Source organism: Natator depressus, chromosome 10 (assembly GCF_965152275.1).
Source record: "Natator depressus isolate rNatDep1 chromosome 10, rNatDep2.hap1, whole genome shotgun sequence".
Taxonomy (NCBI): domain Eukaryota; kingdom Metazoa; phylum Chordata; order Testudines; family Cheloniidae; genus Natator; species Natator depressus.
In genome coordinates, this window is record NC_134243.1 from 23667694 (window position 1) to 23694803 (window position 27110).

Genomic DNA, 27110 nt, shown 5'->3' on the forward strand with positions numbered 1-27110 from the left:
TCCCACCTTTCTCATTCCTCTTGGACAAAGCCAATTTATTAGGCTGGCAATATTTAAAAAAAAAAAAAAAGGGAGGGGGGAGGTAAAGAGGGGAAATCCTTCAAGTCTCAGTGGAGACTGAAATTAGAAATTCTAGTCCTCAGGAGCTGTCTGTGACCCCCCAATACAAAGAGTTTGGAAGCCAAGCCTAGCCATTAACATGCAGGAAAGGGAGACCTAACTATCTGTATGTGTTCAGAGATTGAAACGGGCGGGAAAAGTTTGTTCCAGGTTTCCCTCCATACACACCCCCCTCCGCATTTCCAGGCAGTTGAGAGGCTCTTTTGAAAATTATTTTCTTTCCACACCCAGTTTGCTTCTGACATCATTCATCCAGGGAGGGAGGGCTGGAGAGAGCCAGAGTCAGACCTTCAAAACAACCCAGAGTCCTGCAGCATCTTCCCCTCGGATCTGCCTTGCTCGCCACCATCTCCCTGCTCAGATCTCTGGGCAACTCCTGAGGACACAAGCAGCCCGTGAGTAGCCTTGCTGGTTAGTGAGGGAGGGGTTGGTGGGGGGTGTTGCATTTTATTATGAGAGAAAGGTTTTGCAAGCAGTGCTGGCTGCCAGATGGGATTTAGTGGAGAGGGAGAGGAAAGGGATCTCTACACTGCTGGAGGGAGAGGAATTGCTTTTCCAGCAAAGAAAGGGAGAGACCAGGGGTTTGTCTAGAACAAACATTTCTAAAAATGGGACATCCACAAATGCTTTTTGTTTAGGCTTTTGCTGCTTAGCTGGTCCTTCTAAAGCTGGCACTTAAAAAGGTAAAAAGAAAAGGAGTACTTGTGGCACCTTAGAGACGAACCAATTTATTTGAGCATAAGCTTTCGTGAGCTACAGCTCATCCGATGAAGTGAGCTGTAGCTCACGAAAGCTTATGCTCAAATAAATTGGTTAGTCTCTAAGGTGCCACAAGTACTCCTTTTCTTTTTGCGAATACAGACTAACAGGGCTGCTACTCTGAAACTTTAAAAGGTGTTGCCCTTCTCCTGTGAAACTCTGCCTAGAGTGGCCTTGAAAACTATTCACTTCCCCAGAGAATCAGGCAGCACTTTGGAAACCTTTTAGTTTCTCTGTCAAACTATCTTGCTTTGAAATTTTAGACTTTAAAAAAATATGAAGAGAGTCTTCATCGGAAGATATTGCTCAGCCTATCAAAATCCAGGAGGAACTTGGGGGCGGAGAGGGAGGGCAGAAGAAACTTGAAATTCACTTTATTGCAAGTAACTTAAAGCCTGGACAATACAATTGTAAACTTTTTCTGGGATAGTCTCTTTCTATGTGATTCACTGCAGGGTTTGCTACGCTCCAACAAGAACTTGGGCTGATCTTGACTACTGTGCCCCCCCTAGTGGAAGCACAAAATATTTAAACATAATTCAGTACAGATTTTTGGCTTATGAAATTCTTGCTGGTGTTAAATGTTTTTTCCTCTTTAACTAGACTAGAGTTTTTAAAAGCCATCTGCCTTCCTACAGCTGCATGCTGGTACCTCTTTCCAGATGTGCTGTCCTCTCTCCTTCAGAGGGACTAATTGCCAGATTCAGGCAAATGGCCTTTAGTAATTTATGTTGCTCATAACACTCCGTAGTAAATTTTAATGTCCTGTTTGGAGATACCTGCTAAGAATGTTCCAAAGCCCTCCCCAGTTCAGCCAGGTAACACTCAGGAAGCTACTAACTCTCTGTTCATGCTGCCAACAAGAAATGTTCACCTGCACTGAGGCAGGACCAAGTAAACCTAGACCAGTGGTTCCCAACCAGGGGTATGCATACCTCTAGGGGTACACAGAGGTCTTCCAGGGGGCACATCACCTCATCTAGATATTTGCCTAGTTTTACCGCAGGCTATATAAAAAGCACTAGTGAAGTCAGTACAAACTAAAATTTCATACAATGACTTGTTTATACTGCTCTATATAACATACAGTATACACTGAAATGCAAGAACAATATTTATATTCCAACTGATTTATTTTATAATTATATGGTAAAAATGAAAAAGTAAGCAATTTTTCTGTAATACTGTGCTGTGTCACTTTTGTATTTTTATGTCTGATTTTGTAAGCAAGTAGTTTTTAAGTGAAGTGAGACTTGAGGGTACTCAAGACAGATCAGACTCCTGAAAGGGGTCCAGTAATCTGGAAAGGTTGAGAGCCATTGATCTTGACCATCCTTGATACGTGTTTGTCAAACCTGTTCTTAAAAGCTGACAAAGATGGGGATGCCACAACCTTCCTTGGAAGACTATTCTAGAGTCTTTATAACCTTTGTAGTTAGAAAGTTTCTCCTAATATCTAACCTAAATCTCCCTTGCTGCAGATTAACCCCATTACTTCTTCTCCTGCCTTCAGTGGATATAGACAACTGATCACTGGCCTCTTTTTAACCGCCCTTAACATATTTGAAGACTTATCAGGTCTCTTGAGACTTCTCAAGACTAAACACGTGCAGTTTTTTTAACCTTTCCTCATAGGTAAGATTTAGAAAAATCTTATTTTTTGTTGCTATCCTCTGGACCCCCTCCAATTTGACTGCACAGTGTGGCGTAAAGAGGAACAATTATCTTACATACAATACACCCCGGAATGATATGAGCCTTTCACACAGCTGTATCATATTGTTGGCTCATATTCAATTTGTGATCCACCATTACCTGGAGATCCTTTCCAGCAGTATTACCACCTTGTCAGTCATAGCTATAAAATGGGGAATAAATTTGATTTTTCCTTCTTTGCACTTGTCTCTAGAATTTCATCTTGTTGAATTCAGACCCAATTCTTCAATTTGTCAAAGTTTTGAATTCTAATCCTGTCCTGCAAAGTTCTTGCAACCCCTCCCACCTTGGTGTCATCTGCGATTTTTAGAAGCATATTCTCCACTCTATTGTCCAAGCCATTAATGAAAATTTTGACTAGTACCAGACCCAGTACTAACCCCCTTTGGGACCCCACTAGATACACCCTCTCAGTTTAACAGAAAACCACTGATAGCTACTATTTGAGTATGGTCTTTCAACCAGTTGTGCACTCATCTTATAGTAACTTTATCCAGACCACATTTCCCTAGCTGGCTTATGAGAATGGCAACAGCCTTACTAATATTAAGATATGACCTCTACTGCATCCCCCCTGCCCCCATCTACTAGGCCAGCAATCCTGTCAAGAAGGAAACTAGGCTGGTTTGGTATGAGTTACTCTTGACAAATGTATGCTGGCTTTTTCTTATCACCTTATTATCCTCTAGGTGCTTACAGATTGATTGTTTAATAATTGGTCCTAGTATCTTTCCAGGTGTTGAAGTTGCTGCATTCATTAATATGCAGTTGACAGCAACTGCTTGTTAACAGGATGCATAGAGACTTCCCTCTCTAAAATTTGATTGTGCATCTCTTAAATATTACATGAGTGCAGGTTTGAAAGAAGTTCCTCCTGCATTTTGTAGATGCCTGAGCATTCTGCTTATTTGCAGCCTGGGTTCTCTGAAGCATCTGATTACATAGAGACGACTATTACTTCAGAGGATACCACATACTCCTGTGGAATGGCTGTAAAAATGCATGCCAGATCTTCCTAAATGGGATTGAAAATCCACAACCTTATTTTCAATCTCGATCAACAATGAAAAGCAGCATATTATACTCACTTTCAGACTCATCAGCCCACATTAGTATGACAGCTATACAGAACAGGATCAATTTCTGCCTAATGAATGGTCCATTCGTTTGCCAAACAAAATATTTGTAATGCATCTTCTGGAACAGCCTGACCGCATGACAGCCACGAGTTTCACTTTCAATTGCACCAGATCAAAATCAAGATGAGAAGAAATAATCACTAAGAATAAAGCTGCTTGTTCTCAATTGAATTTTAATTCCAATCATATGCTACAATAACTCATGGCCCTGACAGGATCACTATGGAATGAAATATTAGCAGTTGAAGAATCTGCTCTCTTCAGTTTATGGCTGATTGTTTTGCAGGTAATAGATGTATTTATCACCCTTGTTCTTGGCAGTTTAGTTGTAAATTTTACATTAGCTGAAAGCAAAAATTCTCATTATCTACAGAATTAGTGTCTGATTCTAAACCAAAATCAAAACAGTTTGAAACTGTTATATTCATGAGCATAAAGCATTAGATAGCTATCAATATTATATATCATTGGCCAAAGTTAAAACAATTATATCTTTCTCTTGTACTGAATTAGATGCATTTTGCTTAATTTGGAAAGACAGACTCTTCTTTTGTTTTTGGCGAATTAGGTGGAACAGCATAAGTCACACTAGCTGTTCTAGAGCATCTGGAATAACAGTTTGAATAAATGGCAGTCTGTTTTCAGTAGCGGTCACTTGTTGAGCTGTACTCTTACAAATGTGTCTAGAATTAGGGCAACAAAAGTAATTTGGTCAGCCTTTTCAGTAGTATTCTGAAGAGTTCACTGAGCCAGACTGACCCCAGATTTCTGCCAACATAGACACTGCTGGAGGGCCTGATAGAACAAAGTCTGACACTTTGCACTGGGGAGATTCTGAAAGAGGGGCCAGTCACACCAAAAAAAGTGGCCAAGCTCCTTCCCAGTCAGAGTGGGGCTAGGACATGCATGGATTCATTCACTCCCTCCATGAACTGGCACTCACAAGGCTTTTCTGGAGCTTTTGGGGAGTTACAGCTACTCCCCAATTTCCCTGCTCCAACTTCAGTAAAACTGGCCTCAAGTCTCTTGCTCCTCAATGTTAGAAAGACAACTATGCCAGAAGATTCCATAGAGTCCCACATACTTCTTCATGAGACCTGGTGACCAAAGTGCAAAATGTGGAAGGAAACCTTTGGAGCTCCTTTAAAAATGGAGAAGACCCCTCCCCAAAAATATAAACCTAAGAAATTCTACAGTTTCTTTGAGATGGTTGATTTGTGTTAGTGATCAGTTTTAGGTACCACCACTCATATTGATCACCCGGCTATATAGTTCAAAATTGAATTTCTAAAATACTTTGTTTTCTCTTATATTAATCAGTGGGACTGTAGGTTGAAGGAGCAGGAACAACGTATGTGATTTCTTCCAAAGATAGGAAGGAATTTAGAGGCCTGTGGATCACTGCAATCCAAGAGAAGGATTTTAAAGCATGTGGGGGTAAACTGCTGGTATAACCTGACTGACCTGCCATGGAACTAAAGTGCCTAGTAGAACTTGTTCTGTCCTTGAAAGATAGGTTGTTTGTGCACTGAATAAATCTGTTGTTTTTTTTTTTTTAAAGTAGTAGTGATTTTGGACCTCATTACAGTTAAAACATCAGTTTTGCTCAATTTGATCATGAAGAGATTTCAATGTATGTGTGACCCAAGAACCTCTGGGTGCCAACTGGCAGAGGGCATAGACGGTGTATAGAATTTTACAGGAGCCAGTAGCCACTATTCATCTTAATCACTGCAAAATGTGTATATGGATACTATTTAAAAAGCGTTGTCTGTACAGGCAGTCCTCGGACTTATGACACAATTGGTTCCTGAAAATTGCATCATAAGTTGAAAGGTCGTAACTCAGAACTGCAGTCCACTCCATTGCAGGACCAAGTGTCAAAGTCAAAACCAATTGTTGTAAGTTGAATCAGGGTGTCAATTCAGAAATGTCATAAGTACCGTGCATCATAAGTCAAATATCAGAAAAGTCGAGGACTGCCTGTTCTGAAAATTATGTTAAGGCAGGTAACCAGGAGGTGATATGTGTCAGACAGGACGCTTCTCTCTCTCTGTCCGGTAGCGTGTATTGGACATTGTATGTCTGACAGTGAATGCCTGTTGGCATACTGAGCCAAATGCTAATCAAGAGATTATGAAATCTTCAAGAGGAAATTGACAGGAAAAAAAAACAGCAGGAGGGGTCCTTGTGTATGAGTAAAGACAATGGATTGTTGAGGGCAACACAAGTATTGCCCTGTAGGCCTATGCAGGCCCCCCTCTTTCTCTCTGTAGGTTAGAGATGAGCATACTCTAACCCCTGAGCATTCCTGGAGTGTCCAACCCCTCTTCCACTGGACACTCGCAGTATTCACATATTTGCTGCTACCAAAGAAGCAGTACACCCCAGCTTGCCAGTTTCACCTCAGATCACTGTGCCACATAATGCAGAGTACTTACATATGTATACAGCGAAAAAAGTAACAGTTTATTGAATAAAGTGTAGAGATTCAAGTGATAGCAAGTAGAAGTATCAAATGGTTACACATGAAATGAAACATCCATTCTAGAACCTAGACTGACTTAACTAGATACTTTGGGGGAGCAACGTTCTGTAAGACACAAAAGTCCTTCCAGTGTGTTACAGCCAGGCTTGGCTGTGACCCTCTGTTCATAAGACACAAACACTGTTAGCTTGTCTCCTTAGTGAAGGATCCAGGGTGTACCTCAGCAGTCCCCCTTTCAGCTGTGTGGAGCACAATCACTAAACCAGAATCACTTCAAATCAGTTAGGGTACAGCGTCACATGGGTGTTTGACAGTTTTATGCAGTGTTACAAAGAGTTAGTTCAGAATATGGTTGGCATGTGCACCACATTTAAACCATTCACTGTTCCTAAGTTCTCCAGTATGTTCAATTGTCTGGGAACCAAGTAGGCAAAAGGAAGATTATAGAAATGGGGGTGTTACATTGGCTTGTAAACAGGAGCAGCAAACAGGGAAGTTTTGCAAGGGAGTTCTCCAGGCTAACAAGGAGGAGAGCCTAAGTGACCCTCCCCCATCTGTTACCAACTCCCCACTACTCTAGTGAGACTAGGACTGCAGGGTTCCTTCTTGCTGCTCCTTCTTGCGCTTTATACTGGTTTTATACTGCTCAGGCTTCCCCTGCTGAGTGGGGCTTCAACGTCAGTTAGACCTTCTCAGCCCTGACTCTCTTCCAGGTGCAGCCTGTCACAGGATTAATTGGCTTTTTTTGCCTACTTAGGCTTTGTATGGGAGCGGGGGACACCCATTCACATCCCCTCCCTGCAAAAAAACAACCACCCCCACCCAGAAAACCCTTCTAAGAGTAGGAGATGTGCAGCCAGAAGTCCAGCAGAGTGGAGGCTATACAGGGCTGAGCTACACTAGAAAATTAGATCAACCCAGCTACATCACTCAGGTGTGGAAAATCCACACCCTGAGCCACATAGTTAAGCCAGCTTAAGTCCCCATGCTGCATGTGTCCCAAAAATCTCTGGCTGCCAGAAACTGGGACTTGCTGACAGGGGAAGGATCACGCAGAGTTGTCCTCTTCTGTTCATTCCCTCTGAAGCATCTGCCACTGGCCACTGTCAGAGACAAGATCCTAGCTTAGATGGACCATTTGTCTGACCCAGTATGGCCATTTTTATTAGTAAGGACATTTTTAATTTTTCAAATTAGACTAATTACAAAACTTCTGTAGAACATAAAACTACACTTTATAGAAAGAGGTGATGAGCAGGTTGCTACAAACCTAACAATAGCAGCTCACTTCTTTGACCAGAGAAGTGCTGATACAAGTACAGAATCCAGCTTGCAGTTTCTTGGCAATGTCTTTATATGTGTAATACATTGTATTCATTTCCCTGACAACTTTACATATCCTCAGGGCTAATAATTTGAAGAGTATTCAGAGGCTAACACGTTAAAATCTAGTTGCCTAAAGTAAATTTCTTAATTCAATAGCTAAACACCTAACTAGAACTTGGCTGTTTTGTTCCTGCCCCCTTGTGCCCCAAAGGGCTAACATCACCCCAGTGAAGGGCTGTGTGGCGGGAGAAGGAGAATGCAGCAGGGCCCACCCACCCATCCTCCGAAATAGATATACTCTGCCTACAGGGGTAGGTACGGTGCATGGAGTCCTTGCTGCAATCACTGAATGGAGGTGGGACCCTGTTGCCACTTAGTGGAGAACAGAGCCATTGAGGGTGTATGTGGTTTACCTTATGTTGATTACCTTAATCTAACCCTGACTGGATTTACTCATGGGTAAGGGTTGAATGACTGAGCAAAAGAATAGATATGAACTTTGGGGCAGGAACATGTCTTAACAGGACCACTCCTGGAATACTTAGAAATGGGTCAAGGGGCCAAATGCTTCTGTTACACCAGTGTAAATCTCACATTCTGGATTCACACCAGCATAGCAGGGAGAGGGAAGGAAGAATTGGACCAGAATTTCATTCTTGACTAAATTCCTCCTATTATTATGGATTTAATTTACACTCTGACAAATACTAATGAGTACAAAATAATTACATTCGGTCAAATTTTTAATACCATTGAAGGCTAATTAAAGTAGAACCACTAACACTTCAATCCTTGGCTTGTTCAAAGTTATCATGGAGGCTGTCAAGGCTGATTCCCCATTCTGGCTCTTCGAGTGCAGAAGGTGGGGGCCCGCAAGGATTCTAAAAATTAATACTGGCCACTCCAGGCTCGTATTAAACTCCCAAGGTTACAGCTTCTCTGACCTTGGATTGGTAAATGCTGCCACCATTCAAGTGCAGAACCTCTTTGAGAGCCCAGAAAGGCGTACTTGGGAACTCCTTCCTGTGGGGTACCCTCAAGCCCTTTCACCCCCTCTCTGGGGAAGAGCTGAGGAAAAATAAAAATAAAATTAGCTGTTGCCACCAGCTAATTAAACAACAAGTGCACAAACCTCTTAGGGCACAAAAATCCAATTTTGTTCTTAAAAAAGGTACATTTTATTATTAAAAAGAGAGAAAAAAATACATTTGGGAACTCAGGCTGTTGCTAGATTTTAAAAGAGCAACTACAAGGATTAAGCACCAAGACTAGCTTTCTTGAGGTCCAGCTTAAAGCTTAAAAGCAAAACAAAAGCACCTGGGGCTAGCACAGAGCAGTCCACAAGCCATAATGAAATAAAAGGGATAAACCTAATCACGTCTTCCTAGACATTTCCTGATCTACTTACATAGCTGGGGTTTTAAATGAGTAGTTTCTAGGTATGATACTGATGATTTTTCATACCTGGCCCAAGCTTCTTATTGCATAGCTGCTGCCCTGTCTGCCTCTCCCCGGGAGAACGACCGACAGGCAGACAAAAGGGGAGTCTTTTCTCCATTTTAAAAAGTTCTAGCCTTCCCATTGGCTCTTTTGGCCAGGTGCCCACGCCCTTTCTTTTATCTATGCATAGCAGTGAGACTTTTTAACCCTTTACAGGTAGAGCAATTAGAGAACAGCTACTAAGAGGGATTTTACAGCTAACTGGCTGGGTGGGTGTCTATAAAAGGGAGCTCCACCCACCCCCCTCAATTTATCACAGAAGCCCAATCACAGTTTATACTTGCCAGAATACTTTCAATCATCACAGCTGGCTAATGAACAACTTAAGCAAATAGTAGGCCTGTTTTTTCCACTGCCTGGAATCTGTTGTAGCTGCATACTTTGAAGGAGAAAATAACTGCAGAATGTGCTAGGCAGTGTCCCAAAGAACATCCGAGAGGCACTTCTATTTATTTGGTTTTATGATGCTTATTTTAATAGTCTAGCCTATTTAAAAAGTCTGACACATTTATCCAAATGGAAAAGCATCCAGAGTCTCTTCTTTATCTGTCCCTCATCTTAAAGAATGATGCTCAATTTAGTCCCAAAATTGCACCCTGCAAATGTAATGTTAAATAGCTTCAGCTAATGAAACTGAAGTTAATTCTTTTCACTAAAAGAATTAATCTAACAGTATTAAGTTTCCTGAATTTTGTGTCTTGAATATTGTCCCATGTTTAGGCCTCAGCAGGTTGACAAGTGTGCAGAGAAAGCTTTTGCTAGTTTGAAAAAAAAATCCACTAACTGAACCAGCTTATTTTACCTTTCTAACTGAAGATTATTGGCCATGGAAAAGAAGTCCTGCATACTAGATTTTAAAAAATCTAGTAAGTTTCCAGTCTGTTCTTACAAACCACTGAATTTTATACAAGTTTAGGGACAAAGGTACAATGAAAACCTGAACTGGCTTCTATGTTACCATGTGATATGTCACAAGATGCCATGAGATGTTGCACAAGAACTCTGAGTAAAATAAGTTATTGTGATTAAATCAAAAATCTTGTGATACATCATAAGGTAACAAACCTCTCATGCCAATCCATAAAAAGCTTTTTCTTCTAACTTAAAAACATGTAGCTTTGACACTACTTGGAGTTCCTAAAAAATGAAACAGGCTTCTCCTGATTCAGTTTTGAGCTATAATGACGTAGAAAATACAGCTAAGGCTTGAAATCATGAGTTAAAATTTGGACATTTGCTCTTCTTCCTGCACTCTAACAAATCTCAAATGGTTGGGAAGTTCTTTACCAGATGCTGAACAACAAGTTAGGGTAAGATCCTCTCCCTATCTTACACTGAATTCGCTCAGTTATTCAAACTATTCAATGTCCCTATGAAATTGGGATAATCACCTTGATTTGGAGATGCATGGACATGATCTAGCTGCTGCCATAGAGTCGGAATACTCCAGGGTTTTAAGCTTCCATACAACTGCTTGTGGATTAGAATTTGAAACTCTGAAAAGACTGCACAGAGATACTGTATCTCTGAATTTTGGATTCTGTGTACTCTAAAAACTCAGGGGTACTCTTGCTTTCTCCTAAGTACATAGCCCAGATGGAAATGATATGAAGAGCTAGTTTGTGATTAATAGGCAGAGGACAGGAGTTGACATTGCAGGGTAAAATTACCATCACCTAAATGCAGTGAGCACAGGATAAAATAAGTAGAACATCTTTCCTTGGTAAAACTCTTTTGGTCCCAGAAAATGAAGAATTGACAAATAGTGGAAGAGTTTGACAAGCAAAGGGTGGGATGCTGAAGTTGCCTTCCAGAACTCAGGCTTTATTCAATGAAGGAGGTCAAGGTAGATATATCCAAGCTTTGAACTTCAGTAAAAAACAAACAAACAAACCAGAAAAACACTGGCCATATGAAGGGGGAGGAACAGTTGATACAGAGGGAGAGAAAAACCTAAGTGATAAACATCATGGAGTTAAAGTTGTAGAGGTCTTAAAAGGGTGTTCCAAATAGGAGTAATGGAATTAAGATGAGAAATTTAGGCTGAATATCAGGAAACTTCCTGACAGGGAGAAGTCTCTCAGTGGAAAGAGTTATACCATCAGAGATGGCATCGAGACTGGAAAGCAGTGGTAATTCTTTTGCAGAGAAGTCCTGCATTAGCAGAGATGGACTCTCTTCTACTTGCTAATCTAAACAACAAGCAAAACTTAGTTTTTCCTGTATTGTCTTACACTTAAATAACAGAAAACAAGTCAGGAGGCTGAAGCTGCCTTATTTTCTTAGTAAGAGTAAGGGACTGGTATTGATCCATATACTGCTGCTAACATGGCATGCAGAGGCAAGTTATTCCCTGTCCAATAATGTGTTTGTTGAAAAACTGTCTACTAGTTACAATACAGTATTCCATTTTGAAATAGCAAGGGGAGAGCCAACATTGAATACAGTGCCAAATGCCATGCTGTTGGCTTGCCAAGCTACAACGAGGGGTTGATCTATTGCTGAAAGAACTGGGTACAACTGTGAACATGAAGAGAACTCTTGGAAAAGTGTTGTTGGTGGCTGACAAGACAAAGTGAACAACTAGGATACAAAAAAAAATGGATAGGTTACTGTACTATCTGGACAAGTAAACAGTCAAGATACAGAAGTGTCTGAATATTGATGGATGGAAGTCTTCTCATCTGAACCCTTCCTAATGTTCAAGAGCTACACAACTAAATCACTTGAGACAAAATCAAGCGATGAATGATCTGGTTTCCTCTGAGCTTTAACTGGCTTCTGGAAGGAAACTGGCCATTGTTTATGTAAATGATACAAATTAAAGGCGGCATGTTACATGCCAAGGGATTTGAAGGATAGAGAAGCAGAAGTAGCTGCTTATAGGAGGGTATAAGATAAAGTGCATGTAGCCTGATTTCTCAACCTTTTTGTCACCTTTGAATTTCAAACCAGCATGTTTGGCTGAGAGTTAGTCTGTCTCAGATACAGTAGATAAATGGACATGTGTCTGTGAAAAGGAGAAGTTATGAGAGAAGCAATATAGGCTGAGGCCTGGTCTACACTACAAAGTTATGTCACATAAGCTGCCCTCCATAGACCTCATTGTTCATGTGTCTGTGCTTAAATTTGTCTCCCACTGACGTAAACGCCCTGTCAGAGAGATGCAGTAATGCCTCCTCCCCAACCGGCACTGAGCTGCGGTCGATGTACTGAGGTAGCGTGAGTGTAGACGCTGCATTACCTATATCGATCCTAACAGTCTACTAGCAGCTGTCCCATAATGCCTGACACTGACAGCTCTCATCACACTTGTGAATTCCACTGCCCAGGGTCACAGACACCAGAAGTCCCCTCTCTCTGCCCCATTTTAAGCCCTGCAACTTTTAAAATGCCTTTTCCTGATTGCTCAGCTTGGCGAGCACACACAGCAGCTCTCCATTGTTGTGTGCAGCTGACCATGCCGGCTACATGCTCCAGATGTGCTCTGGCTTGGAGTAGACAAGAGAGATTGGAGCCCGTGGGGAGAAGCGGCTGTGTGGGCAGAGCTACAGACCAGTTGTGGAAATGTGGACATCTACCGGCAAATTGCACAGGGGATGCAGGAGAAGGGGTGTGACAGGAATCAGCAGCAATGGCACATGACAGTGAAGGAACAACAACAGGCGTATCAGAAGACTGGGGAAGTCAATCCAGTGCTTTACAAAGAGCTGCATGCCGTACTTGGCGGAGACCCCTCTACCTCCCCACAGACTGACGTGGATACCTCTGAGGATCCAGTCACAGACCTCTGACATGAACAGTGAGGAGGTGGTGGGAGACATGCAACCATGGGCTCCAGCTATGCCATGCGCCAGGACCAGTTTGAGACACCACCACAGTCCAGTCAGTCCCAGAGAACGATTCTCAGGTATGTGGGTAAATGTATTTCCCATTACAGTTTGGTGCCCCTAACGTAGCAAGACACAGTTATTGACCTTTCATTAATTTACTTACACTAGGAAAGGTAGCTGTACAAGGAGAAGTAGTTATCAGTACCGAAAAAAGTTCTCTTCTTTTCTTTCCCCTGTAGAGTTAGGCAGGGGTGGGGAATACAGACCAGTTTTTTATGTACACAGGCATGTCCCTTACATCCTCCTGAGAGATCTTGAAACTTTGATGGGGTTACTCTGCAATCCTCTCCTGAAGGTTTCTAGGGGTGGCAGCCTTATTTCTTCCTCCATGGTAGGACACTTTCCCACACCAGTCGGTGATAACTTCAGCAGACACCATCGCAGTACACAGGCTAGCAGCAAACAGGCCAAGGTGGCTTTAAGATGCCAGCAGCAGCTGTGCTCTCTCAACCCATGTCACCTTAAGGAGAGATATCAGCTAAAATCACCACTGCCTGTGGAAAACGGTGCCAGTATTCAGTGCCATTGCCCTATGCTTAGTTTCATGCAACTGAGCGATTCCTTCTTCATTTCCCTCACCCTTGACAGGCCATATTCACCCTGGCTGGTGTTGTGAGCGGTGTCATGCTCAAGCACTTCAAAGCAGAAGTGTCAATAAGCATGTCTTGTTTAAAACTTTAGGGGAGCATGGAAAGGGAGTTCTAAATCTTAACTTTCGCTTTCTGTTGTGACTATACTGACAATAGTTCCTCTCTGTGTTTTATCTGTAGCTGCTGCCACTGCAGCCTTGAGGGGTTCCCCCTCCACACCTGCAGAACGCCTGAGGGCAGATGAGGAGAAAGAGAGGACTCTGGATGACATGTTCAAAGAGATCCTATTAGCCAGTGCTGCATCAGACTGTGCGCAAAGGGCCTGGAGGTTGAATATTGCAGACAGCTTAGAGAAGGAAAGAGTGGACAGGAGAAAGGCCCAGGATGCCCATCAGGAAAGGAGACAGAGATGAACCAGGACATGATGGGGCTTCTCCGACAGCTAACATGGATGCTGCAGACTCTTGTGGACCTATAGGTTCAACAATCAGTCACGGGCTCGTCTCTCTTTGCAGTCCATGGAAAACTTCATTATAGCACCTTCCTGCTTCCTCAGTATCCCATGTGGCTTCAGGGGCTGCACCCCTACCCATACCACTCCACACCAAGGGACATTAAGGACAGCCACAGCTTCACATAGGCTGACCTGTGAAAGCCATGGTTGCTGTATGTGTAGGTAAAATGGACATGCATGTTCTTTCCCCTTGTTAAGCTCTGTTCCATTAATTTATTAAATTGTTAATGTACTTGCTTTAAAATATCACAGATTTTTCATTGCACTGGTTGTGTTACTCAAAATTCTATTATTTGGAAAATAATTCTTCTTGATTAGTTCACAACGTATGCTACAGAATGCCTAGTGGTACCGAACACACCCACTTATTTGTCACTGCACAGCGTGACAGCTCATAGGATCAGTGACAAACAGTGGAATAATCCTAAATATATAGCAAGCGCCACAAGATTAATATGTCCATTGACAATGTTATATTCACAGATGTACACTAAGCATCACACGAATCCTAACTTTCCCCAAAATAACTGGGCCAGGAAGAGCACAGTACACCACAAGGCATTACTGTGGCTCCCTGAACAGGGGACCCATCACTTTTAAAAGTGGGAGGGTTATGCCCTCCCAGTTTTTACGGGCCATGAGGGTGAGCGATGGGAGGGAGGGAGCAAAGAGGAGTGAGCAGGGGGTGGGGCTTGGGAGAAGGGTTGGTAGGGGCCCTGCCCCCTCACACACATTTAGGGAGTTTCCGCCACTCCTGGTTCACGCTATGTCCCACAGCAATCTGCCCTCCAGGAATCATCATATTCCCCCTGATTCAGTTCTTCTTGCAGCTCTGTAAATTCTAGAGGATTTTGCACTCTGTGCTTGCAATGCTTATGACAATAGTGCAGAGCTGTGCGGGCTCCATGTTTCTGTCAAGATGGCAGACAGTGAGGAGAACCATGTGGGTTCATGGAATTTTTAAAAAAGGTGTGAAAATTACAGGCTATGGTTAATGTTATGGGATGGATACAGTTGCATGCTGGGAAATTGACTCCTTCCTCCCAATCATCCCTGCACAACTTGTTTCTGTCCTGCCATGCATTGCCAAAACTTCCCAGAAGATACTGTGTTGGATGATGGTGGGTTGTGCACTAGAAGACCTATCCATGGTGTATTGCACTGTACATTGACACGAGCACACCCATAGGTGGCGAGTTATATGGGCCTGTGGTGCCAGGGCCCCACCAATATTTAGGAACGTAGGCCTGGCTCCACGAATGTTTGGGCTTATATTTTCAGAGCTGTCCCATCCATAGGACTGGCCAGGGCAACCACCCTAGGCCCTGTGCTTTGGGGGACCCCACGCTTCAGGGGGATGCAAGGTCCAGGGCAGCCTGGGGAGTTAGCAGGGGGCCTGGCAGCAGCAAGCAACTCGGCCCCAGCCCACTCCTGCTATGCCCCACCCACAAGTCCCCCCCCATCTCTTCCTGCCCCTATTCCACCCCCTCCCTGCCACCATTCCACCCCTTCCCCCCCAAGAGATGCGGGGAACCAGAAGGGTGGAGCAGGGTGGGTTGGGGGTGGGTTGCTCACTGCTGGCAGCACTAGGCCCCTCACTAACCTCCCAGGCTGCCCTGGATCCTGCATCCCCCTGAAGTGCAGGACCCCCCAAAGCGCAGGGCCCAGGACAGTTGCCCCAGTCCGTCCTATGGATGAGACAGCTCTGCTTGGACCTGTTCTGGGCACCACCAAAAATTATACAAACCTGGCGTCCACGAGCACACCTGGTGAAGATGCGCAGCACTTATACAAGAAGCCAAGTGTGCACATGCACAAAGATATGCTAAGTGCAGCGGCTTTACACGGATATCAAGGAAATCGAGGCTCAGGTGATCTTAAAGTCTATGATATTACTTGTAGGTACAAAAATTTGCAGCGTAGCATGGATTTGTGACTCAGGCCATGGCAACACAAAGCTAGGAGTAGTAAAAGCTTGTAATATTATGTACAACTTGGCAATTCCATGAGAAATGACCATTCTGACCTAAGCACTTTTATCAGGTAAGTTATGCCCAGAGGGGTTTGGATGGCCAAGGCATGGCTTGCTACAACAAAGTTCCTTGGAGAAAAATGGTCCATCCAGTGTTCTGCACCAGCCATTTTCATACAGATCCAACTTTCCTGACCCATTGCCAGATTTACCTTCTAACTCTCCACAGTACAGTATTGTTATAGATAGCTAGGGGGGAATCACTTTCCTACTTCTGGCCAGCCCTTCTAGTCTGCACTTGGGGAATACATGTGCCTCTTTCTTCAGAGGAGGGATTTTAACCCCCTCCCTGCCAGCTTGTGGACTGGGTTTTTCCCCCTTCACATAATGGAATAAGTACAGGGCCATGTGAATGGAGGAAGAAGAGATTAGTCAAATGATATATAAAAAAAAAACCTACACAATTTTTACACCTACTGTCTCCTTCCCTACCCCCACAAAATACTATATAGCAAAGATCACCACCAGCATCCAAGAAGTGACTTAATTTTTACAAAGGCACCACTGCTGTTGCAGCATACTGGAACGTGGGATGCCTACAGATGCACAGCTGAAATCTATTCATTACTTCTGTCACAGGGCACATAACTCGCGATGCCTCCTGCTGGTCGCTCTGGGGATTTGCTCATTCAGTTAACACCCTGTTCCGTGGTTTGCAAACCACCTCTCTCTCCAACTCTGCAGCCCCACATTAACCGCAGCATCCTCTCCATGACTCAGCCCTCTGGCTAGGTCACTCAAAGTTCCCCCTTTCAGGGTATAGCTCCTCAGCAGTCCTAGACAGCTGTGGCCTCTCAGGTTAATTAGCCTCCTTATTGGCCCTCATCAACCCTAGCAGCAGAGTGTGTGTGTGTGGAGAGGGGGGGACCGGAACACCCCATCACAACCTCCCATTTTAAAAAACCTGCACAAACTCTGAAGAGGAAGAATGACTGAAAAACACTGCTTCAGAATCAAACTACCTCTTTCTCGATTGGAACAGAATTGGAGCTGCTCCCCTAGGATTAAGCATGAGAAAGCCAGCATCTGACCCTGGGGAGGGCCTACAGGGATTGGGTGGCGTGGCCTGGCCTCTGAGAGTATGTCTATGCTGCTGTTAAACATTCACAGCTGACCTGTGTCAGCTGTTTCAGGCTGTGGGAGTATACAACTTCAATGTAGACAGCCAGGCTTGAGCTGGAGCCCAGGCTTGGGAACTCTTAAGGGACATCTACACTACAGATTTATAGCCTTGCAGTTGAGTCAGTTGATATGGGCCAGCTGTGGGTATATCTACACTGCAGTGTAAGCCTAAGGTTCAAACTCAGGCTCAAGCCTAACTCCCGCTTCTTTCTACACACAAAGCACTTTAATCCAGTGTTCCAGGATCCCCCAGGGATGGAGGGTCCAAGCTTGAATCAAGCTGGGACTCAGGATTCAAGCTCTATTGCTTTACCGTGTAGACACAGCCCTGTGGGACTTGTGCTCTGGGTATTTGTCAAAAGTATTCCACAATCCCATGAGCCAATTTTCTTTGTTCTCTAGCAATCAAGTTTGGTGGACAGTCAAGTTTTCCCACACTGCCCCACATACAAAGGGCTACAGCAGCCACATTTTGGGAGGATGCTAGAAAATCTGGGCTATGGGTGGTTGGAGTCGGGGCTATATAAAGCAATGTGGACCCTGGAGCCACAGGTTGGGACGCTGAGTCCAACTATTCCTAACCTGGGGTTACAAATTAGTGTAGCTCTCAAGCCCTTGGTTAACAAACCCAGGGTCTACTAACTTGAGTGTTGCTAACCCTGGGCTTACACTGCAGTGTAGACATACCCTGAGGATGTTCTTGAGATGAGTGTTGTGCCTCTTGCTTTTGAGTGAAGAGAAATGGAAAGAGACGTTCCTTTTGTTCTGTGCTGATGGGGGCGGGGGGTGTCTGTGCACACAAAGCTGAGGGGATCTTTTCCTCAAAGGTGGGGAGAGCTCCTCTGCATTTGTTTGAGCTCAGGTGCCTCTCCAGGAAAAGCATCTAAAGTCAGGCCACCTTAGGGCTCTGTATGAACCATGTTGGACTTCACTGGGCAGAGGGGAGAGCTGAGCAGAAAAAGCTAGCTTAAAAGGCACAAACCCTCCAGAAGGCCCCCAGTGAATCCCATCTTCTATTCCCTGTCCATAGGACCTATCCCTTCCTGACGCTCAGTGTTTTCCTCTATTCCCCACTGCCTCAGAACTTCTCTCAGTGAAGGTCCAATCCTTTCTTTTTCCCTAGCTCAGCCAGGGAAGGGGAGCCGAAGCTGCCTACTGCTATGAGAAAGAGGCTGCCTGCAGAGGAGGTCAGAGGGAAGAATACCTCACTCACGATCCCAATGCCCTAGAACAAGACATTGTCCAGGCTAAACTAGCAGTTCGCAGTGTTGAAGAGCTCAGTGTAACTCGAAAGCTTGTCTGTTGCAGCAACAGAAGTTGGGTCAATAAAAGATATTACCTCACCCACCTTGTCTCTCAGGTTAAGGTAGGACAGTTGGCTAGAGGAGGAGGAAGCTGCGTCTTCTTCCTGTCTCTTGAGTGGTGTGTGAGACCTGCTGTTTCGGGTGTTCCCTTTACTGCAGGCTGGCCTCAGGGAGGAAAGCAGCTGCCTGCTTCTGCTGGTGCCCACATTCTATAGCACTTAGGTAGAACATACATCCTGACCGCTGCTGTTACTTTGAGGGCAGGGATACCTCTGCTCTTCTCAGCCCTGAGGCAAAGGGGAGCGAGCTGTTGCTAGTAATGTCTGGGCCACACAGACCTCTTCATCCTCTTCCTGAGTTTCTGCCCTGCTACAGCACGTTGGGGTGGCAGGTTTATTCCCATTGCTGCTCTGTATTGTGCTAGCACTTGAGGCATCTCCCTCTCTTCCCCAGTCTCCTGAAGGGCCAGTCTCCTTGGTTTACAGCAATGCATTCTGAGACATTCCAGAAGGAGGCAGTTGAGGAAGGGTTATTTCTTTTCAAACCTTAAAAAGACAGGCAGCTTTATATTTAAACACAGAAGCCCTAGTTTAGTCTATCAAGCCTCAGTGTGCTTCATTATGAAGGGCATGTTAGTCCAGAAATTATGTGTATTCCACCCAAACTTGCTGACCCTAGCAAATCCTAAACCAACCATGCCAGCAATGAAGAATCCTAAAACTGCCGGTCTAGAAAGCTAATTGCATTAAAGACTTCAAGCATTCTGCAAGAGGGAAAAAAAATTCCCCTCATTGTAGGTCTTTGTCATGCATTGCATCCCAAGTTTGGGCCTTATTAGTTTGGAAGGTATGATCTCAGTTAATGAAGCTGTAGACTTCCTGGATCCCAATAAGGCCCCTTTACCAGCCCAAACCTGGAGAAAGCTCTTTAGTATAGCTCTGATTTCAGACTTTCTTGGCTGGCTTCCAAACAACAAATTGGGAGATTTGAGTCTATGTCAATTACTTGAATGTAGGTAGAAGTTCTGATGTAATAAAAATGTAATTTATAAAATAGGTTAAGCTTGTCACTGCTGAAGAAGCTGCATTTTTCATTGACTTGTGTTTAATTGGATAGTTGACAACAGGTATTGGCATTTGCATGTTATCTTCTGGCTGCCACGAGGAGGGATCTCCCTGCTTGGCCACTGTTAAATTCTTAGTGCACCCGGGTGCTGAATTTGACAGCTGTAAATATTTTTTGCTCTCCTATCAATTAAATGTACCTCACCAGCAGGGTTTTCTGATTCTTTGAGCATTGGGTCTTGTAAACATCTGTGTGGCCAGGCTGAATAATTTGACAGGTGACTAAAATCATTAGTAGTTTCATTATTTGCATCATAAGGGAGCTGTTGGCCAGTGGATTGAGCACAAAAGAGTTTAGATTCTAGTGGGTTGCTAATCTATATGGGGTGATTTTTCTTCAAGCTTTGGCTCCTGGATTCAAGTTATTAGAAGATTCTAAACCAAATTTCATTGGCAGAAAATCATTTTTTGTTAAAGATTTTTTTTGAGGACCTGATTGAAGTGTTTTGAAAGCTTAAGGTTAGTAATACTGACTTCTTGTGCCTTAACCGAGTTAATACCCGATCTCTAATTCCTTATGACCCATTCTGTGAAATAAGGGGGATGTTTATCTATAGCTTTCTAAAGTACTTAAATCTATGGCTAAAAATCAGTAAATCAAAACCATTAACTTGGTTAAGTTTTTTGTTATGTTTTTTTCCCCCTAGGCTTATAAAACTTGATTTTACAAGGCTGACTTTAATTTGAGCAAATCTGGTTAGTTTGTACAGCAGGATAGGAGATATGAATTGAACTCAGAATTGCATCATACTGCTTTTTATACTGTAATACAATTTGCTTCTCTCATGGTGTGGCAACTGACCTGTTGATTTCTGATTAAGTTCTTGTTTGGGAATAATTTGTCCAGCAAATGAAATCTTAAACTGGGGAGGGAGTGTGCTCTCCATTCAGTATGGAGATCAGTGGTATAGATGATTTCAAACTACCTGTATACAAAACCACAAGACTTGCACTTCGTTCAAGGAAGAGTTTGGATGACATTAATAGGAACAAACATGACTAGTGGCTTCAGTCATATAATAACCTAAATTTGTTGGTGAAAATTAGCACACAAGGCTAGATGTGGAAAAGGCAAAGTTTAACAGTGAGTAATTAGACCGGCATAAACAGTAGTTTCCTTTAATTTAGAATCCAGATTTAACTTTGCAATATTCCAGTAGGATTTTGCCAACTATATATGGAAAAGACCTATCGGATCAGTCTTCCTTTTCTCAAAAAAATGCTTTGTTAAATGGGTTTGTACATCTTATAATACTCCATAGTAGACTCAGCACATTAGTCTGGAACTCCTTGTTTCCAGTATGTCTATATGTTGTCAGCTTTTTTGTTTAAACTTTCGCAGAGTAGTTGTATTTTGGAGGAGGGGAATGCTAGTAGATCCATTGCTCATTAAAAATGCTGTCAAAATAGTCTTTTATTTGGTTAAACTCACTGTCTGCATTGCTGAGTGTACATGTAGTTCATGAGTCCAGCAGATAAGGCTGGGGTTGAGATGATTAGACATGCAGCAACTTGGCTGTGGTAAATTTGTAAAAATAGATTGACCATTAAATTAAGTCTGTTATGTGAATCTGGTCATTTAAAAAAACCCTCCATAGTAAAGGAAATGGAGAAACATCCATTAATGTAAACATCTTAATTTCAGTCACATATCAGTGTTCTCATAATGGTATATACAATAGCCTTATACTGAAATATAAAGAGCTTGAAACAGAAAAATACACAACTGAACATAACTAAAATACACTCTCATTGACAAGCATTCTTAAATAGCAAGAGGGAAAAAATGCAATGGATAGCAGGCAATAACACAAGTTTAAATATGTTAAAGACCATACTTTCCGCTCTGTGTTTGGTGACTACCCATACCTCTTTCTTAGTGGTCCCTTTCTGATTGCTCTTGATGTCAAAGGGAGGCTGACTGCGCAATAAGATAAAGGTGGAACGGAAAAAAAATTAAGTGACTGACAGTAAATCAGCTACAATGAGTATGAGCAAAGCTACACTTTGGTGGGAAAAGTACTAACGCTCAGCAATAGACCTAGAATAGTTTTTCCATAAACAAAAACTAAGACCTTTTTGGTATGGTATAATATAATATAGTATACCATGGTTATTGATAAACCTAGCGAATAATTCCTGAACTGCTTAATCTTGTCCTGGTTCGATCGGCAACAGCATCCTTTCGAATCCAGTATTTCTTCCTTGAAGATTTAGGGTGAAATCTTGACCCTACTGTAATCACTTTGCCAGGACTCCATCATCTTCAGAGGGGCCAGGATCTCACCCTTGGTCTTTAAAACACTAACTTTCCTAAAAGTAAAGACAAGATCTCCTAAGCCCTGTTTGCTTGCTGGAGAGGCTCACAGTCAGAAATATACGTGCCGCTAGGAAATTCTGTAGAACTGTGTGTCACCCAACAAGGGTAGCACAATGCATCTGTCTGTAATTGGCATATTTCAAAATGTAACACTCCCATTTGTACTCTTGTTTTTTTTAATTATAACTCATTGCAACAGGAAAGGACATAAGGAATTCACTAACTAATCCTGTATAGCCAGTGAAATTGTTGCATTATGCTATTCTATACTAAGATTGACCAAAGCTACAGGTGAGCCTTCTAGCTTTTATAAAAGCAAGTGCTCTAACTTCCTGGCTCAAAATGTACAGAATAGTAACATTTTGGCAGGTACAGTATTTCCTTACTCTGAAAGTAATTAATACTCAGACCTTCCTATTCCACAAGCAACTGAGATCATATCCCTGTTTTAAGATGTCAGCTACTCGGTTTATCACTACATAATCTAATTGTATATATTCCTTGTTTTTAAACAGCTTTATCTCAGGCTAAACCTTCAAGGAGCAAACATGTTGATTCTTCTGGCTTTCATTATTGTGTTTCACATAACTTCAGCAGCGCTGTTGTTCATCTCAACTATTGACAATGTAAGTTTCATTCCACCTAGAAATTGTAATTCAGAGCCATAGGTTTCTCCATGTTATACTGACTCAAGCTTCAGATTATGTGTTTTCTAGCTGTGCGTTTGCAGAAAAAGCAGCTTCCCCAGTGTGTGATCTGGGCACAATCATAACTGAAATATAAATACACCTTTTATATAAAACGTGAAGAAAAACATTTCCTGGCCCTAGAGTCTAGCTGAACATTAAAAATACAGTCAGATCAAAAATTAAATGAGTTGCTCATCAGGCCAACCCAAAATGTAACCAACTAGCATATTTAACCTCAACAATGCCCCCCCTTTTTTATCAGATCCCTCACTTCCCAAAAGCCTGGGTAAAAACCAGCTATTTGTAAGTATAAAACAACATATTGCAGCTCAATCTCTTCTCTCTTGGTTTTGTGTTTATTTCATATACTTATCTTAAGATTTGCTTTTGAGCTCTCAAAAGCATTTGACAGTGTTAAGATTTAGTACGCTTGATCTACTTAATGGGGAAATTCTAGGCTTCTTGTACTTGCTCGAAAGACCTGAAACGTCCTGCTGCCACTGTGCCTGGAAGAGGCGATCCAAATCAATGCCACGGCACTCTGTTTCACAGAGCAGCATTCTGCAGCAGGGCAGGGGCATGTGGCCCATGGGCCTGCACTTACATGGCTCTATTAGCCAAGAACCCTACACAGAAGAAGTGTAGCAATCTACAAACACTACTATAGCTTGGAGGCTGAAGTTGTGGCTTTGGGGAGAGGTGAAGATTCTACTGCACTTCTGCCAATGTCACATACACAAAGCCAGTTAATTTAATATTTGTGTAGGGGGAGACTTTCAGCCTAATAAGCCTTCAGAAAGAGGCTTATTAATACATTTATGCAAGATGCCTAAAACAGTACCATGGAAGACACACTAGAAGCTGAAATATGTTACAGCTTCTGTGCCTGCTTGGAGTCAATTGAGCCTCAAAGTTTAGAAATACTTTAGTGTTGCTTGGAAAGGTGAATTTTCCCATTACTGACCTTTTGCTCTTACATAAAGGGATTTTGCTCTAGCAATATCTGTACGTGTCTGGCTCTTCATCTGGATCTTTTCCTTTTGCTGAACACCCTTTGTCCCACTGTTGCTACTGCAGTTACTTATCATGGTACACTCTTGCTAAGAAGGCAAATGTACACACAGGCTTTTGGGATACTGAAAACACAGCTTGTATCTCCATCTGTTTTTCAAGTAGCTCAGCAAAGCGCCCCCCTCCCAACAGTAGCAGAAACTTTGTTTGCAAAACTTTGACTCTCTTTGATGGGGTTGCCTGCGATAGCAGGGGACTGGACTCTGATCCAGGAGGTCCCGTTCAGTCCTACATCTCTATCTTAAGAACTCAAGTTCTACCAGTTGTCTCCTTTATAAACACTTTGGGAAAATATTGACTGAAAGACAGTTAGGAAATATGTTAACTTCAGTGCAAATATCATACACTAGTGTCCAAGCAAATGAAACCCAAGTAACCCTAGCTATAAAGAAACATGCATTCTTGGTCATCTAGTTGCATTGTTTAAAAAAAAAATAATAATGAAACCTATAGGTTTGTAACCACCTTCTCAATTTTTTTCTCATTGCCTGAATTGGTTTTGTACAGTGCTGAATATAATGAAAAATAAAACTGTATAAGAAATGGATGTTCAAAATGCTATATTGAACTGTAACACTTCTTTGTGCCATCCTTAAACTGCCAGTTTATTTAGTCTTGAACAAAGGCCAAGAATACAGATAAGTCAATACCATAATAAAACCTGATAGTGCAGATGTGAAACTGTCTATCTGTGTCTTCCTTGAATTAATATCCAGCATTTCAGGACACTATCCAGTCTGAATTCTCCTTGTAAAGTGACTAATTCCAGAACTGCTTTCCAAACAATTGTTGCATTAAGTGACTTAACAATCTCTCAGGTTTCTTATGGGCTATTCCACAGCAGACACTACAGTAGATAATATTTAAATGGCATATTTTCCCAAGCCCAGCAGAATAAAGGCCTGGGTAGGTATTTTAACTGGTCTGGATTTCCTCAGGAAATATGCTTGGCTGGACAGCTTGCAGTATTTGTAGTGTTGCTATGAAGAAGGCATTCAGTCACTACAGTGCTAGTTTGTTTAACAGATGGTACGCCAACAATAGTAATATCACAAGTGGACCTTAATGAGTCACTAGTCGCTTCCAGTCTGATGTCATACAGTTGGACATTGTACCAAGAGTACAGATAAGTCAATACCAACTTTGCATGATGTCTGATGTTAAATCAGTCAGGAAATTCATGCACAAGGTTCCAACTTCCCACGCCTGTAGTTTTACTCCCTTGCTCACATGCATTACAAGAGTATCTTATATGCTCACATAACATAGGGCCCCACCTGAATGTACCAGGGAAGGCTTCACTTCTGTTCATTAAAGGAACAGACACTGGCATTTCTGGCTGGTGATCTCCTACTGCTGGCTAGGAGTAGCAGATGCAGACATCAACTTCTGTTTTATAGTTCTGGTCACTATAGACTTGTGCTCCGTGCACTCGCCTACCTTAACCTCACTATACCCACCACACTTCGCTGTTGCCTTGCAGAGATCTACCATGTAAGCCTCCTGTAGCATAGATGGGTAGAAAGATTTGTGCCCCCTTTCCCCACATGGAGCTCTATTACTTTTCCAACCATAGCAATGGAGCAGAGATTAATAGTATTCCAGTAGTGCCTACTACCCCAGCGTCCGTCACTGGATATATTTACAGTAAGACAGTTCCCACTGCTCTTCACCTGTTGATTGGGTTTTAAGCCATAGGGAAAAATACAAATGTTGCAAACATACATGAGAGGTTACAGAAAAAGAAGCAACTTAAACATGTATGAAAATTCCAACTCCTGGATCCTCAGGGGGCCACATTTGAAATTTAGAAAATGTGAACTCTGGGAGCTGGAGCTAGGAATCTGATCTCTATTTTTTCTTGAGGGTAAGGGGACTTCTCACCAGCAGAAAATTGGTGCTCCTCCAGACACGGTAATGTTCCTCACTTAGAAGCAGGTATATGGCATGAGCGGAGTTTTAAATCTGAACAACTTATGATTTTTAATCAGTCCTTAAAAAAGCACCTGAAACACTTGCCTGAGCAGCAGAAAGTCTCTCCAACATCTGGACAAAGTAACTGGATATTTGTTTCTTGCCCATTCCCTTCCCACTCTTCACAGAAGACTAAATTGTACTTAGCGATTGGAATTGTAAGATTTACTTAATTTCAAAATGTGTAACCAGTTCATGCAGGAAATGTATGTATGTTTATTGCAGAAGCTGTTTTTATTCATTTGTATCCTAGTGAGTAGCAATTGATCTTTGTGATCAGTTTCTTGGTTGCTACATAATTGTATCCTTAGACTGTGTATCTCTAGGCTGAAACATCACTTCCAAGTAATTTAAGTGGCTGAAGATGGGTGCTGAGAATGTTATTATACACGGATGCCCACTTGTATAGCTGTGAACAAGTGCAGAGTACAGTTTTTGGACATAGTTAATATATTTAAGCCAAACACTGTTTTTATAAAACAATTTTAAGAGGTGGTCTAACTTTCCTGGTCTGAATTTTTTTTTATATTTCCTTTATATTGTTTTACAGGCCTGGTGGGTAGGAAAAGACTTTTCTATAGATGTCTGGAAAGTCTGTATCAATATCACCAACTGTACAGTCATTAACGAAAAGAATTCAGGTGAGTATTAGTACATACTATTAAGCTGTCAAACTAGAAGCTGCTTTTAAACAATATCATGTAAATAAACTATAAAATGTTGCAAGACAAAAAAACCTTAATATCGCCATTTCTCTGCCTCCGTTTCTCCATCTATAAAATGTGGATGCTATTGCTTTCTCTCCATCCTACAAAGGAACTGAGAATTAATGTTCATAAAGTGCACGAGAGTGTGTTTTGAAAGGTCTGAGATAAAGTACGCCCCCTATTCTCTGGCATCAAGAGTCCACGGCAAACTAGTGAGACTAAAACAAAACGGAGGTCCCAGGTGACTGCAATGAAGGGCATTAAATGCTAAAAATACGTTCCAGTTTTCAAATTCTAACTTATTCGCTATTCAGGTTCTTCTAGTATTAATGGTAGTTACCAGAAATACTTCTGAGGAGTCTAACTTAAAGATTAACAAAACAGAACGCAATGCAAAATCTTAACTAAGGGAAAACAATGTACAATATGGACTAGATTATCCCATTTTTAACATGAGTGACTTCACCGGGAATAAAAGATGTATTTCAGTTACGAGAGAAACAGTAGTAACAATTTCTCTTCTCCCATCCATTCATTCTTGGTCTATATCCAAGAGGTGAACAACTTGACAAGTATAATCATGGATGGATAGAAAATCATTGTATTGTCTGTCTATAAGTCCATTTAGGGAGGAGTTATGAAGATTATTAAGGTAATTTATGGCCTCCACCATGGTATGGTTATAGTAAGGACCTCAAGTATTTAAACACAACAAAACCAAA

The 27110-nt window shown here is 42.3% G+C and overlaps 1 protein-coding gene across 1 annotated transcript in view; it reads left to right on the forward strand.

Moving 5' to 3' along the window:
- Window positions 1–398: 398 nt before the first annotated feature.
- Window positions 399–27110, forward strand: part of EMP2 (epithelial membrane protein 2) — a 31674-nt gene continuing 4962 nt past the window's right edge. Inside the window, exons 1-3 of the mRNA XM_074964642.1 lie at window positions 399–515; window positions 22463–22573; window positions 26232–26322. Coding sequence (XP_074820743.1) covers window positions 22496–22573; window positions 26232–26322 — 169 coding nt within the window. The 5' untranslated portion in view covers window positions 399–515; window positions 22463–22495. The remainder of the gene's footprint in view (window positions 516–22462; window positions 22574–26231; window positions 26323–27110) is intronic.